General features: G+C 45.1%; 1 protein-coding gene across 1 annotated transcript in view; it reads right to left on the minus strand.

Annotated features, from left to right (window-relative positions):
• Window positions 1-2140: 2140 nt before the first annotated feature.
• The window catches only part of LOC116356365 (PC3-like endoprotease variant B), a 23525-nt gene continuing 10515 nt past the window's right edge, over window positions 2141-15150 (minus strand). The window contains exon 7 of the mRNA XM_031802031.1: window positions 2141-2325. Coding sequence (XP_031657891.1) covers window positions 2205-2325 — 121 coding nt within the window. The 3' untranslated portion in view covers window positions 2141-2204. The remainder of the gene's footprint in view (window positions 2326-15150) is intronic.

Below are 15150 nucleotides of genomic sequence, written 5' to 3' on the forward strand. Positions count from 1 at the left end.
TATCGTGAGATTTTGAGTGAAAACCTCCTTCCATCAGCAAGGGCATTGAAGATGAAACGTGGCTGGGTCTTTCAGCATGACAATGATCCCAAACACACCGCCCGGGCAACGAAGGAGTGGCTTCGTAAGAAGCATTTCAAGGTCCTGGAGTGGCCTAGCCAGTCTCCAGATCTCAACCCCATAGAAAATCTTTGGAGGGAGTTGAAAGTCCATGTTGCCCAGCAACAGCCCCAAAACACCACTGCTCTAGAGGAGATCTGCATGGAGGAATGGGCCAAAATACCAGCAATAGTGTGTGAAAACCTTGTGAAGACTTACAGAAAACGTTTGACCTCTGTTATATACCCTTTGTTGGCAATGACAAAGTATTGAGATAAACATTTGTTATTGACCAAATACTTATTTTCCACCATAATTTGCAAATAAATTCATAAGAAATCCCACAATTGTAACGGCTTTCTTCTATCTCCTCCTCGGACGAGGAGGTGTAGCAAGGATCGGACCAAAATGCAGCGTGGCTATTGCAATCCATGTTTATTACATAATAAAGAAACACGAACTTACAAAAACAATAAACGTAATGTGAAAACCGAAACAGCCCTATCTGGTGCAAACACAAAGACAGGAACAATCACCCACCAAATACACAGTGAAACCCCGGCTACCTAAATATGGTTCCCAATCAGAGACAACGAGAATCACCTGACTCTGATTGAGAACCGCCTCAGGCAGCCAAACCTATGCTACACCCCTACTCAGCCGCAATCCCAATGCCTACAAAACCCCAATACGAAACACAACAAAATAAACAGGGAGACATGACAGGGAGACATAGTGGAGTGGTAACACGTGTGCAAGCACTTGCTCCCGACGCCACTTGGGTACACTGCAGCCTCCACCGCGAGGCTCTTGCTGCCAAGGCAATGCCTGACAGCTTGAAAGACGTTTTGGACACTACAGTGAAAATGGTTAACTTTGTTAAAGCAAGGCCCCTGAACTCTCATGTATTTTCTTCACTATGCAATGATATGGGCAGCGACCATGTAACGCTTTTACAACATACAGAAAGAAGTGCACTGGTTATCAAGGGGCAAAGTATTGACACGTTTTTTTTAAATTGAGAGAGGAGCTTAAAGTTATCTTACTGACCATCATTTTCACTTGTCTGACCGCTTCCATGATGATGAGTTTCTCACACGACTGGTCTATCTGGGTGATGTATTTTCTCATCTGAATGAATCTAGGATTAACAGGGACCCTCCGCAACTATATTCAATGTGAGGGACAAAATTGACGCTATGATTAAGAAGTTGGAGCTCTTCTCTGTCTGCATTAACAAAGACAACACAGGTCTTTCCATCGTTGTATGATTTTTTTGTGTGCAAATGAACTCAGTCTCAAATGTGATTTAGCGAAGCCCCTGAGTGAGTTGGGTGCACAATTACGCAGGCACTTTCCCGAAACGGATGACACAAACAACTAGATTTGTTATCCCTTTCATGCCCTGCCTCCAGTCCACTTACGGATATCTGAACAAGAGAGCCTCATCGAAATTGCAACAAGCGGTTCTGTGAAAATTGAATTGAATCAAAAGCCACTGACAGATTTCTGGATAGGGCTGCGCTCGAGTTTCTTGATTTGGCAAATCGCTCTGTTAAGACACTGATGCCCTTTGCAACCATCGTACCTATGTGAGAGTGGATTCTCAGCCCTCACTGACATGAAAGCTAAATACAGGCACAGACTGTGTGTGGAAAATAATTTAAGACTAAGACTCTCTCCAATACAACCCAACATTGCAGAGGGATGTGCTCAGAGTTTCAAGCACACCCTTCTCATTAACCTGTGGTGAGTTATTCACCATTTTCAATGAACACATAAGGTTTCATGTGCAAGATGGATAAAGAAAGAGCAAAATGATGGATTATTATTATATTATTATTTGTGCCCTGTTCCTATAAGAGCTTCCCACAAGCCGGGTTGTGACAAAAACTCACACGCATTCTTATGTTTAACAAATGTATAGTAAAGTGTGTGTGGGTGGCAGGCTTACAATGATGGCAAAAAACAACATTTGAGAGTGCACTGACCCTGGTGCTAGAGGGGGTACACAGCTGGAAGTTGAATGTTTGAAGGGGTACGGGACTATAAAAGGTTTGGGAACCACACATGATGTGTGTGGTGTGTTTACACTGTGTGTGTAACTAGTACCTATCGTGGACGTGGTACCCTGCTCCGTTGACACTCCATCCTGGCTCTTTGGGGTCGGGGACCTTGGCCGTCATGGCGATCAGATGCTGCACATCCCTCCATGTCAAGTCAGGACTGGGAAGATAAAGACGAATATCATCATGAATGTACAATACATGAATGTACAATATGTGTATTGTACACTCCATCAAACCATAGCAAGAAACATTCATTCCTTTATGATACTCCTGATACTCCCTTATGACGAAATGTAGAAGGAGTTGAACATGTGAGACATACACAGAAACACATGTAGGCTATTCACGATTTGCTATGAAACACGTATATTTTGCTGAGCAGAGAAAGTGGACACACGTGAAGATGTGGGCCTGCCATTGTGCCCATTACTGCACATCTTCTACAAGTGAAATCATCTGTTTAAGTCATTTCAAGCTTATTAACATATTCAACCAAGTATATTGGAGACGTAACAAAGGGAATGGCGGAAAGAATGAATGGAGGAGACTTTTAATCTCGAGCAGCGTATTCTAATACAGCAGACTCAAGTGTCATGTCAAGCAATATACTAATGGAATCCAATTAAGACCTTTAAACTGCACAGAGAGCTAGAGGATATTAGCTCCGTTTTCTCGAACAAAAGACCAAAGGGTCGTCAAGGAGAGGCTTTCCAGGATATAAAAAAAGCATAAAGGAAATTGGGTTTTCTCCCTTTATCCACTCATTATTGCTGGCTAAGAAAATAGACTTGAATGGAACTTAAAAATGGCGTTGACCACCCATTTCTAACATTAAGTTCTCGGGACTAAGTAGCACCGGCATCGGCGTCGACAGCCGCAGAGAAGCTGTCATGTCTGCTCACGCAAAGGCACAACAAAGTTGATTAAAGGCGGTTGATCTGGTTGTGGCGACGCCGTGTCAAGCTCACGTACTGTACACGTTGGTGTCCTTTACACCACACGATCTGCTTGTAGCCAAACTGCACTGTGCCCAACTACAATGTCCTGGTGTTTCGGTTTCAAAATAGTGGCTTTTCAACAAATCCCATTGAGAAAGCATAAAGCATGTGTTTAAATTGTGGAGTGGGGATCTACACGCTCAATACAACTGTCATTTTACATCTACAGTTATGTTAGCAAACACTCTTATCCAGAGCAACATACACACAGCACAGTCATATGACAATCCCATATGACAATCCCATATGACAATCCCAAGGCCATGGTTAATGCAAGAACATCCGTAATGCCACAACCCATTTGTTGTGCTGGAAGACGTAATCTACGGGTAGGAAATATCAGACAGTCCAACCAAGCCATTCCAGTCACATATAGGGGGGAATGTGTTCAAAAAGCTCTCCATTACAATGGAAAACAAAACAAACAAAAAAAACTGGCACCCAGCAAGTGCAACCGGCGACTGCTAAACAGCACACCACAGGAGGAATACCACTAATAATAGAAAAGATCAAAAATTAAACAAAAGGAGAGCACGGCACACTCAATTATTTTACGCTTTGATTTCAAAGGGATCCAGAGTGGGGAGCTGGGCTTTCTACTTCTGAACTGTTGCTCACAGTGTGCGTGTGTGCCGTATTAAATATAGGCAGTGCTGCGGCGTGATTCGGGTTGGCGTGCACTCCCCCCCCCCCCCCCCCCCACGCCCCCTCCACCTCCCTTCCTCCATCCCCCACCCCTCCGGTGAAATCAGAGAAGCACCCCCCCCCCCCCCGGCCCCGGCTGGTTTGCATAAAGCAAACGAAATTAAATTTGCTTTGCTAAATCAAAGCTTGTATGGTATTCCAAGCTGCTCTCTCTGGGACAAATTACTTCAAACGGCCTCCTTTGTATCATAACAGAATAAAAAAAAATCAGCCCAATCAGCGCCTCTCCAAAACCCTCGACTCAGGAATTAATTATTGAACCCTGGCGCGGATTTCTCTGTCTCTTAGCACACAGTGACACAGATCTATTTATTTGGAAAATAGCATTTTGCCCTTAAAAACACACTATTGGCTGGGAACCTGATGTAATTTATCTGTATATTTGTGGGTGTGTGTTCTTCCTCTTGTTCCCTCTTTCTTTCTCCCCCTCTTTCTTTCTCCTCCCCTCTCTCTCTCTCTCTCTCTCGTTCTCTCTTTCTATCTGTTTTGGCACCACATCTCTGTTTCCCCCCCTACAGGCATGAGCAGGGTTTGGGCCACAGCAGAAACAGCCTCAGAAAGCTCAGAATATCTCCTGGCATTTTACCCAGGACAGCCAGAGACAGAACTACTAAATATGCCCCAAAACCCCCCATAGCAGCCAACCTCTGTCCACTTGCCAAGCCCCACAAACCCTCCCAAACCCTGGGCAGACGTCTGAGTGAGTGAATACACAACTGTTTACAAATCCCCAGTTAATAGGATCACTCCTCATTGACTGCTCTGATGCGTTTGATGTAATCTATTAGCCGTATGATAGTCAGTGTGCTGGGCAGATCAATAACCATGGACTTCTTATTACTCCACTGTTTACTGTTACTCCTCTTTACTGCTGCTGGTTAGGAATAGCATGCATGTTTAACTGTGTAGGGTGTGTGTGTGTGTGTGTGTGTGTGTGTGTGTGTGTGTGTGTGTGTGTGTGTGTGTGTGTGTGTGTGTGTGTGTGTGTGTGTGTGTGTGTATGCGCGCCGATGCGCATGTGTTTTATGTGTGTCTGTGTGTGCATGTGTGCATGCTGGCGAGTATAGGAGCTGTGAGTGTCTGATATCTGTAAGAGTTATTTCCAAGTGAATGCTCTGTTTATTTTTTGCCCCCTAATAAGGGAAGATGTTTCGTGTGAATCTGTGTGTGCATGCTGGAGTATATTGCTGGTGCTGTGTATAGCTGTGCGTATGCATATGTGCGTGTGTGTGTGTATATGTTTTCGAGTGTGTCTCTAGCTTGCTGGTATAACTGTGTTTCCAATTAAGTTGAACCACAGGCCGGATCAATGCGGCCCCTCTGTGTGTAGGAATGAGCAGCCCTGGGCCCTCGGAGCATGCCCACAAATAATTTATCACACACACAGGGTCTGGGCAGGGGGAAGAGGATGGGGTGAGGAGGGGGAGAGCCACAAGGACAGAGTGTCCAGCCCACAGGAGGAAGATATGGTGCAGAGAGAGAGAGAGAGAGAGAGAGAGAGAGAGAGAGAGAGAGAGAGAGAGAGAGAGAGAGACAGAGAGACAGAGAGAGAGAGAGCGAGAGAGAGCGAGAGAGAGAGCGAGAGAGAGAGCGAGAGAGAGAGCGAGAGAGAGAGAGCGAGAGAGAGAGTGAGAGAGAGAGAGCGAGAGAGAGAAAGAGAGAGAGAAGGTCAGGACCTACAGGAATAACACTGTCCCTGTTTAATCATTTACATGAAGACAGAGCAAATCAACAATAAACAATTTATTTCTGCACTGGGGAGGCTACAGGGAGGAAAAGAGGGGAAGGGAAAAAAATCAAAACTAGGGTAAGTACAGAGGTCGAGGGAAAGAAAGTGATAAAAGTGCTGATCTATATATATATATATATATATTGTATATATATATATATATATACAGTTGAAGTTGGAAGTTTACATACACTTAGATTGGAGTCATTAAAACTCGTTTTTCAACCACTCCACAAACTTTTGGCAAGTCAGTTAGGACATCTACTTTGTGCAAGACACAAGTTATTTTTCCAACAATCTTTAACAGACAGATTATTTCACTTATAACTCACTGTACCACAATTCCAGTGGCTCAGAGGTTTACATATACTAAGTTGACTGTGCCTTTAAACAGCTTGGAAAATTCCAGAAAATGTCACAGCTTTAGAAGCTTTTGTTGGGATAATTGACATCATTTGAGTCAATTGGAGGTGTACTTGTGGATGTATTTCAAGGCCTACCTTCAAACTCAGTGCTTGACATCATGGGAAAATCAAAAGAAATTAGCCAAGACCTCAGAAATAGAATTGTAGAGCAAATTGGGAGCAATTTCCAAACGCCTGAAGGTACCATGTTCATCTGTAAAAACAACAGTATGCAAGTATAAACACCATGGGACCATGCAGCCGTCATACCGCTCAGGAAGGAGACGCATTCTGTCTCCTAGAGATTAACGTACTTTGGTGCGAAAAGTGCAAATCAATCCCAGAACAACAGCAAAGGACCTTGTGAAGAAGCTGGAGGAAACAGGTACAGAAGTATCTATATCCACAGTAAAACAAGTCCTATATCGACATAACCTGAAAGGCCGCTCAGCAAGGAAGAAGCCACTGCTCCAAAACCACCATAAAAAAAACAGACTACGGTTTGCAACTGCATTTGGGGACAAAGATGGTACTTTTTGGAAAAATGTCCTCTGGTCTGATGGCCATAAAGACCATCGTTATGTTTGGAGGAAAAAGGGAGAGGCTTGCAAGCAGACGAACACCATCCCATCCAAATCAAATCAAATTGTATTTGTCACATACACATGGTTAGCAGATGTTAATGCGAGTGTAGCGAAATGCTTGTGCTTCTAGTTCCGACAATGCAGTAATAACCAACAAGTAATCTAGCTAACAATTCCAAAACTACTACCTTATAGACACAAGTGTAAGGGGATAAAGAATATGTACATAAAGATATATGAGTGAGTGATGGTACAGAGCGTCATAGGCAAGATACAGTAGATGGTATTGAGTGCAGTATATACATATGAGATGAGTATCTAAACAAAGTGGCATAGTTAAAGTGGCTAGTGATACATGTATTACATAAAGATGCAGTAGATGATATAGAGTGCAGAATATACATATACATATGAGATGAATAATGTAGGGTATGTAAACATTATATTAGGTAGCATTGTTTAAAGTGGCTAGTGATATATTTTACATCATTTCCCATCAATTCCCATCAATTAAAGTGGCTGGAGTTGAGTCAGTGTGTTGGCAGCAGCCACTCAATGTTAGTGGTGGCTGTTTAACAGTCTGATGGCCTTGAGATAGAAGCTGTTTTTCAGCCTCTCGGTCCCAGCTTTGATGCACCTGTACTGACCTCGCCTTCTGGATGATAGCGGGGTGAACAGGCAGTGGCTCGGATGGTTGTTGTCCTTGATGATCTTTATGGCCTTCCTGTGACATCGGGTGGTGTAGGTGTCCTGGAGGGCAGGTAGTTTGCCCCCGGTGATTCGTTGTGCAGACCTCACTACCCTCTGTAGAGCCTTACGGTTGTGGGCAGAGCAGTTGCCGTACCAGGCGGTGATACAGCCCGACAGGATGCTCTCAATTGTGCATCTGTAGAAGTTTGTGAGTGCTTTTGGTGACAAGCCGAATTTCTTCAGCCTCCTGAGGTTGAAGAGGCGCTGCTGCGCCTTCTTCACGATGCTGTCTGTGTGGGTAGACCAATTCAGTTTGTCTGTGATGTGTACGCCGAGGAACTTAAAACTTACTACCCTCTCCACTACTGTTCCATCGATAGGGGGGTGTTCCCTCTGCTGTTTCCTGAAGTCCACAAACATCTCCTTAGTTTTGTTGACGTTGAGTGTGAGGTTATTTTCCTGACACCACACTCCGAGGGCCCTCACCTCCTACCTGTAGGCCGTCTCATCGTTGTTGGTAATCAGGCCTACCACTGTTGTGTCGTCCGCAAACTTGATGATTGAGTTGGAGGCGTGCGTGGCCACGCAGTCGTGGGTGAACAGGGAGTACAGGAGAGGGCTCAGAACGCACCCTTGTGGGGCCCCAGTGTTGAGGATCAGCGGGGTGGAGATGTTGTTGCCTACCCTCACCACCTGGGGGTGGCCCGTCAGGAAGTCCAGTACCCAGTTGCACAGGGCGGGGTCGAGACCCAGGGTCTCGAGCTTGATGACGAGCTTGGAGGGCACTATGGTGTTAAATGCCGAGCTGTAGTCGATGAACAGCATTCTCACATAGGTATTCCTCTTGTCCAGATGGGTTAGGGCAGTGTGCAGTGTGGTTGAGATTGCATCGTCTGTGGACCTATTTGGGCGGTAAGCAAATTGGAGTGGGTCTAGGGTGTCAGGTAGGGTGGAGGTGATATGGTCCTTGACTAGTCTCTCAAAGCACTTCATGATGACGGAAGTGAGTGCTACGGGGCGGTAGTCGTTTAGCTCAGTTACCTTAGCTTTCTTGGGAACAGGAACAATGGTGGCCCTCTTGAAGCATGTGGGAACAACAGACTGGGATAGGGATTGATTGAATATGTCCGTAAACACACCAGCCAGCTGGTCTGCGCATGCTCTGAGGGCGCGGCTGGGGATGCCGTCTGGGCCTGCAGCCTTGCGAGGATTGACACGTTTAAATGTTTTCCACACGTCGGCTGCAGTGAAGGAGAGTCCGCACTGTATTGTCTTCAAAGCGGGCAAAAAAGTTATTTAGTCTGCCTGGGAGCAAGACATCCTGGTCCGTGACGGGGCTGGTTTTCATTTTGTAATCCGTGATTGACTGTAGACCCTGCCACATACCTCTTGTGTCTGAGCCGTTGAATTGAGATTCTACTTTGTCTCTATACTGACGCTTAGCTTGTTTGATTGCCTTGCGGAGGGAATAGTTACACTGTTTGTATTCGGTCATGTTTCCGGTCACCTTGCCCTGATTATAAGCAGTGGTTCACACTTTCAGTTTCACACGAATGCTGCCATCAATCCACGGTTTCTGGTTTGGGAATGTTTTAATCGTTGCTATGGGAACGACATCTTCAACGCACGTTCTAATGAACTCGCTTACCGAATCAGCGTATTTGTCAATGTTGTTGTCTGACGCATTACGAAACATATCCCAGTCCACGTGATGGAAGCAGTCTTGTAGTGTGGAATCAGACCAGCGTTGAACAGACCTCAGCGCGGGAGCTTCTTGTTTTAGTTTCTGTCTGTAGGCAGGGATCAACAAAATGGAGTCGTGGTCAGCTTTTCCGAAAGGAGAGCGGGGCAGGGCCTTATATGCGTCGCGGAAGTTGGAATAGCAATGATCCAAGGTTTTTCCAGCCCTGGTTGCGCAATCGATATGCTTGTTTTCGGATTAGCCTTGTTAAAATCCCCAGCTACAATGAATGCAGCCTCCGGATATATGGATTCCAGTTTGCAAAGAGTCAAATAAAATTCGTTCAGAGCCATCGATGTGTCTGCTTGGGGGGGAATATATATACGGCTGTGATTATAATCGAAGAGAATTCCCTTGGTAGATAATGCGGTCGACATTTGATTGTGAGGAATTCTAAATCAGGTGAACAGAAGGACTTGAGTTCCTGTATGTTGTTGTGGCCACACCACGTCACGTTAACCATGAAGCATACGCCCCCGCCCCTCTTCTTACCAGAAAGATGTTTGTTTCTGTCGGCGCGATGCGTGGAGAAACCAGCTGGCTGCACCGACTCCGATAGCGTCTCTCCAGTGAGCCATGTGTCCGTGAAGCGGAACGTTACAGAGACGTTACAGTCTCTGATGTCCCTCTGGAATGCTACCCTTGCTCGGATTTCATCAACCTTGTTGTCAAGAGACTGGACATTGGCGAGGAGAATGCTAGAGAGTGGTGCACGATGTGCCCGTCTCCAGAGTCTGACCAGAAGACCGCTTCGTTTCCCCCTTTTACGAAGTCGTTTTTTTGGGTCGCCGGCTGGGATCCATTCCATTGTCCTGGGTGAAAGGCAGAACACAGGATCCGCTTTGCGAAAGTCATATTCTTGGTCGTACTTATGGTGAGTTGACGTTGCTCTTATGTTCAGTAGCACAGGGGTGGCAGCATCATGTTGTGGGGGTGCTTTGCTGCAAGAGGGACTGGTGCACTTCACAAAATAGATAGCATCATGAGGGAGGAAAATTACGTGGACATATTGAAGCAACATCTCAAGACATCAGTCAGGGAGTTAAAAGCTTGGTCACAAATGGGCCTTCCAAATGTCAATGACCCCAAGCATACTTCCAAAGTTGTGGCAAAATGGCTTAAGGACAACAAAGTCAAGGTATTGGAGTGGCCATCACAAAGCACCTAGGATTAAATGTCAGGAATTGTGAAAAACTGAGTGTAAATGTATTTGGCTAATGTGTATGTAAACTTCCAACTTCAACTGTGTATATATATATATTTGCAAAGCATACATACAGTACAGTGATCAATATTTCCAGTTTTTCATATTTGGAGCAATGACTGAGGGGTATATCTGTGTGATAAGTGTGATGCTTGTTATTCAGGAGGGTATGATCTGTTAGAACATGGCACTTTAGCCTGGGCTTGACTATCTCATCTTAGGAAGCAAACATCTTCAGCTAGGGTACACATCGCATTAGGATCTTCTGAAGAAGCACATCCAACCTTATTGGAAAGTGAGAGAGGAGAGAGAGAGAGAGAGAGAGAGAGAGAGAGAGAGAGAGAGAGAGAGAGAGAGAGAGAGAGAGGAAAAAGAGAGGGAGATGGACTACATACAGAGTCACTTACACACACCAACACACCCGCACACTCATTAACTACACAAATCAGCACTGCACTGGTTGTATTTAAAGGGATCACAGGCATGTAGTTATTGGACGAGGCCTAATTGATAAAACCATTAGTAACACTTGTGCAGATAACAGATAGGGAGAATCCTAGTCTGCGCACAGTCACTCCAAATGGGCTCACTTAGGCTTAAAGTACACCACACTAAAGATTATGGCCAAGTGTGGAGAGTTCCTATGACTCTGGCTCCATTTCTGGGAGGATTAATAGGGACATAATGGAGACAGAGCAGGGAGAGAAGAGCCGAGATTACGAAGATCCTGTCTTTTAGTGTGTTTCTGAGGTTGTGGGTGAGGTCCAGGGACCGTTGCATTTAAGGCCCTGATAATACGCACACCACACATAATACCCCAATCATCAGTTTGTGTCTCAGGGAGTGTTTGAGTTGAGACCAATTAGAGGGGTGGATCCTCTTTCACGTGTGCTGTCCCCACTGAGAACCCGAGCTGATTACACCAACCCCTATAGAGCACCCTGCTATCCTGCTCTCAGTGGCTCAGACAGAGAGACAGACAGATGAAGACGAACAACACAGAGCGGAAGACAGGCGACAGAAGGGGGAGAGAAAAGGGAGAGAGAAAAAAGAAACAGGGTTGGAACAGACAGAGGCAGAGAGAGAGAGAGAGTGAGTGAGTGAGTGAGTGAGTGAGTGAGTGAGTGAGTGAGTGAGTGAGTGAGTGAGTGAGTGAGTGAGAGAGAGAGAGAGAGAGAGAGAGAGAGAGAGAGAGAGAGAGAGAGAACTGTCAGTCCACTGCGATTGGAGCAAATTAAAAGATAATTTGTTTGCGTTCATGTGTTTGAATACGGGGCCTTTCCCAGAGCGGGGCTGGCTGACCCCTAGCTGACCCCTAGCTGAGCACTGGCCACTGGGGTTAATGAGGAATCATCTCTCACACACATCCTCCATTAATAACCTGACCACAGAGTCACACCACATACTCGCACACAAACAGAGTGACAGGACATGCTTTCGTCTCGCCACTGGCCAGGCCATCACTGTACATAGGAACTGGTTCTCAGCTGACTTGTCTGGTTAAATACAGTTGTAATAGAATACAGTAAATGTAAGGGTAGAGCGTGGGGTTGTCATTGGTGCTGGGAGACTGGAGCGGTACAGACAGACTCTATGAGTGTCGGGGAGCGGGTAAAAGAGAGGGACGATTAAAGGTGGACTGAAGATGGAGGGAATGAACAGAGGCTGAGAGAACTAGTGAAGAGGCAAAGTAGCCAAAAATGGTGTTGGGAATTTTGAGAATGTAAAAGATTGAAATAGACGTACAGAATATTAAAAAGCTGTAAAGCTGATGAAACGATGGAATGAAATATGTGATATTTACTAAAGGGACTAAAGTAAAACTGGAAAAGAGATTTGGAGTCAACACATTGAACCAGGAGGAAAGAGTTGGGAGAGTAGACAGAGATAATTATTTTAATTGCACAGTGTGTGTGTTTTTTTGTACTCTGCTGGTGAGGTTGTGGGTGTTATGACAGTATGTGTGTGTGACTGCATGTGCTCTGCTCAGCTCCATTAAGACGTGAGGGGAATATCAGCCCTGAGATGTGATATATCACATGCAGGTCATACAAGCCCTTAACCAGTAATGTCCTGGGAGCGCAACTCGCCCAGGGGACCTCCGGACCATTTTACAGCCAAGCGGGCGAGACTGGGCCGGCGTGGCGTGACAGGTGGAGCGGTAAAAGCCCTGCCCCGGGCTCATCAATAACACTGAGGAACGGCAGCAGGCAGACGCTACGGACAGCTACAGAGTTACAGAGCTACAATCACGACTAGGGCCCAAGTACACATACCAACGCAGTTCAGAAAGAGAGAGAGAGAGAGAGAGAGAGCGAGAGAGAGATTAGGAAATTAGGAAATACATTACATATACAAAAGTATATGGACACCCCTTCAAATCGATGGATTCGGCTATTTCAGTCATACCCGTTGCTGACAGGTGTATAAAATCAAGTACACCGCCATGCAATCTCCATAGACAAACACTGACAGTAGAATGGCATTACCTGAAGAGCTCAGTTACTTTCAAGCTGGCATCATCATAGGATGCCACCTTTCCAACAAGTCAGTTCATCAAATTTCTGCCTTGCTAGAGCTGCCCCGGTCAACTGTGAGTGATGTTATTGTGGAAGTGGAAACATCTAGGAGCAGCAAAGGCTCAGCCGCGAAGTGGTAGGCCATACAAGCTCACAGAATTGAACTGCTGAGTGCTGAAGCGCCTAGAGCGTAAAAATCGTCTGTCCGCTGTTGCAACACTCAATACAGAGTTCCAAACTGCCTCTGGAAGCAACGTCAGCACTATAATTGTTTTTCGGGAGCTTCATGAAATGGGTTTCCATGGCCGATCATCCTAAACCCAAGATCACCATGTGCATGTGATGAATCAAGCTTCACAACCTGGCAGTCCAATGGAAAAATCTGGGTTTGGCGGATGCCAGGAGAACGCTACCTGCCCGAATGCATAGTGCTAACTATAAAGTTTGGTGGAGGAGGAATAATGGTCTGGGGCTGTTTTTCATGGTTCGGGCTAGCCCTCTTAGTGCCAGTGAAGGGAAATCTTAACACTACAGCATACAATAACATTCTAGACGATTCTGTGCTTCCAACTTTATGGCAATATTTTGGGGAAGGCCCTTTCCTGTTTCAGTATGACAGTGCACAAAGCGAGGTCATACAGAAATGATGTGGAAGAACTTGACTGGCCTGCCCAGAGCCCTGACCTCAACCCCATCAAACACATTTGGGATGAATTGGAACGCCGACTGCGAGCCAGACCTAATTGCACAACATCGTTGCTCAACCTCACCAATGCTCTTGTGGATGAATGGAAGCAAGTCCCTGCAGCAATGTTCCAACATCTAGTGGAAAGCCTTTGCAGAAGAATGGAGGCGGTTATAACAGCAAAGGGGGAATCAACTCCATATTATTGCCCATGATTTTGGAATGAGATATTTGACGTGCCCAATGGTATAACTACCTGAGACAAAAGAATCTGTGCCTCTTGGTGGATTTGATCTGGGAGTGAAAGCTCTAAAATAAAAAGCTGCAAAGCTTCTATTCCATAAAAAGAAAATTCTCCAAAATAAATATTCCTAACCAGATCTGGAGTAAAATATTCAGTAGTGTAATTTTACCAATTGCACTATATATGGAAGCGACATTTGGGGTCCAGCCTGATTATAATCATTGGGAGAGAAACCTAATAGAATATCTACGTACAGATTTCTGCAGAATTGTCCTAAAAATCCAATAGAAAGTACCAAATAATGCACGCAGAGCAGAACTTGGAAGATTCCTTTGAATTGTAAATATTAAGGAAAGTACACAAACAATTTAGCACCATTTGAAATTAAGCCCCAAAACACCCATTCAATTCAAAGCGCTGGAAACCCAAGAGCTGAATCCTGAAGAGACCCCTATGTCAGCTGTTATTCTGGGTGACGGAGAAATCGTCAATTGTACTGCCAGATATGTACAGTTGAAGTCGGAAGATTACATACACCTTAGCCAAACACATTTAAACTCAGTTTTTCATCATTCCTGACATTTGATCCTAGTAAAAATTCCCTGTTTTCGGTCAGTTAGGATCACCACTTTAGTTTTAAGAATGTGAAATGTCAGAAGAATAGTAAAGAGAATGATTTATTTCAGTTTTGATTTCTTTCATCACATTCCCAGTGGGTTAGAAGTTTACATACACTCAATTAGTATTTGGTAGCATTGCCTTTAAATTGTTTAACTTGGCTCAAACGTTTAGGGTAGCCTTCCACAAGCTTCCCACAATAAGTTGGGTGAATTTTGGCCCATTCCTCCTGACAGAGCTGGTGTAACTGAGTTGGGTTTGTAGGCCTCCTTGCTCACACATGCTTTTTCAGTTCTGCCCACAAATGTTCTATAGGACTGAGGTTAGGGCTTTGTGGCGGCCACTCCAATACCTTGACTTTGTTGTCCTTAAGCCATTTTGCCACAACTTTGGAAGTGTGCTTGGGGTCATTGTCCATTTGGAAGACCCATTTGCGACCAAGCTTTAACTTTAACTGATGCCTTGAGATGTTGCTTCAATATATCCACCTAATTTTCCTCCCTCATGATTCCATCTATTTTGTGAAGTGCACCAGTCCCTCTTGCAGCAAAGCACCCCCACAACATGATGCTGCCACCCCCGTGCTTCACGATTGGGATGGTGTTCTTCGGCTTGCAAGCCTCTCCCTTTTTCCTCCAAACATAACGATGGTCATTATGGCCAAACAATTCTATGTTTGTTTCATCTGACCAGTGGTCATTTCTCCAAAAAGTACGATCTTCGTCCCCATGTGCAGTTGCAAACCGTAGTCTGGCTTTTTTATGGTGGTTTTGGAGCAGTGGCTTTTTCCTTGCTGAGCGGCCTTTCAGGTTATGTCGATATAGGACTTGTTTTACTGTGGATATAGATACTTTTGTACTT

Source organism: Oncorhynchus kisutch, linkage group LG2 (assembly GCF_002021735.2).
Source record: "Oncorhynchus kisutch isolate 150728-3 linkage group LG2, Okis_V2, whole genome shotgun sequence".
NCBI lineage: Eukaryota > Metazoa > Chordata > Actinopteri > Salmoniformes > Salmonidae > Oncorhynchus > Oncorhynchus kisutch.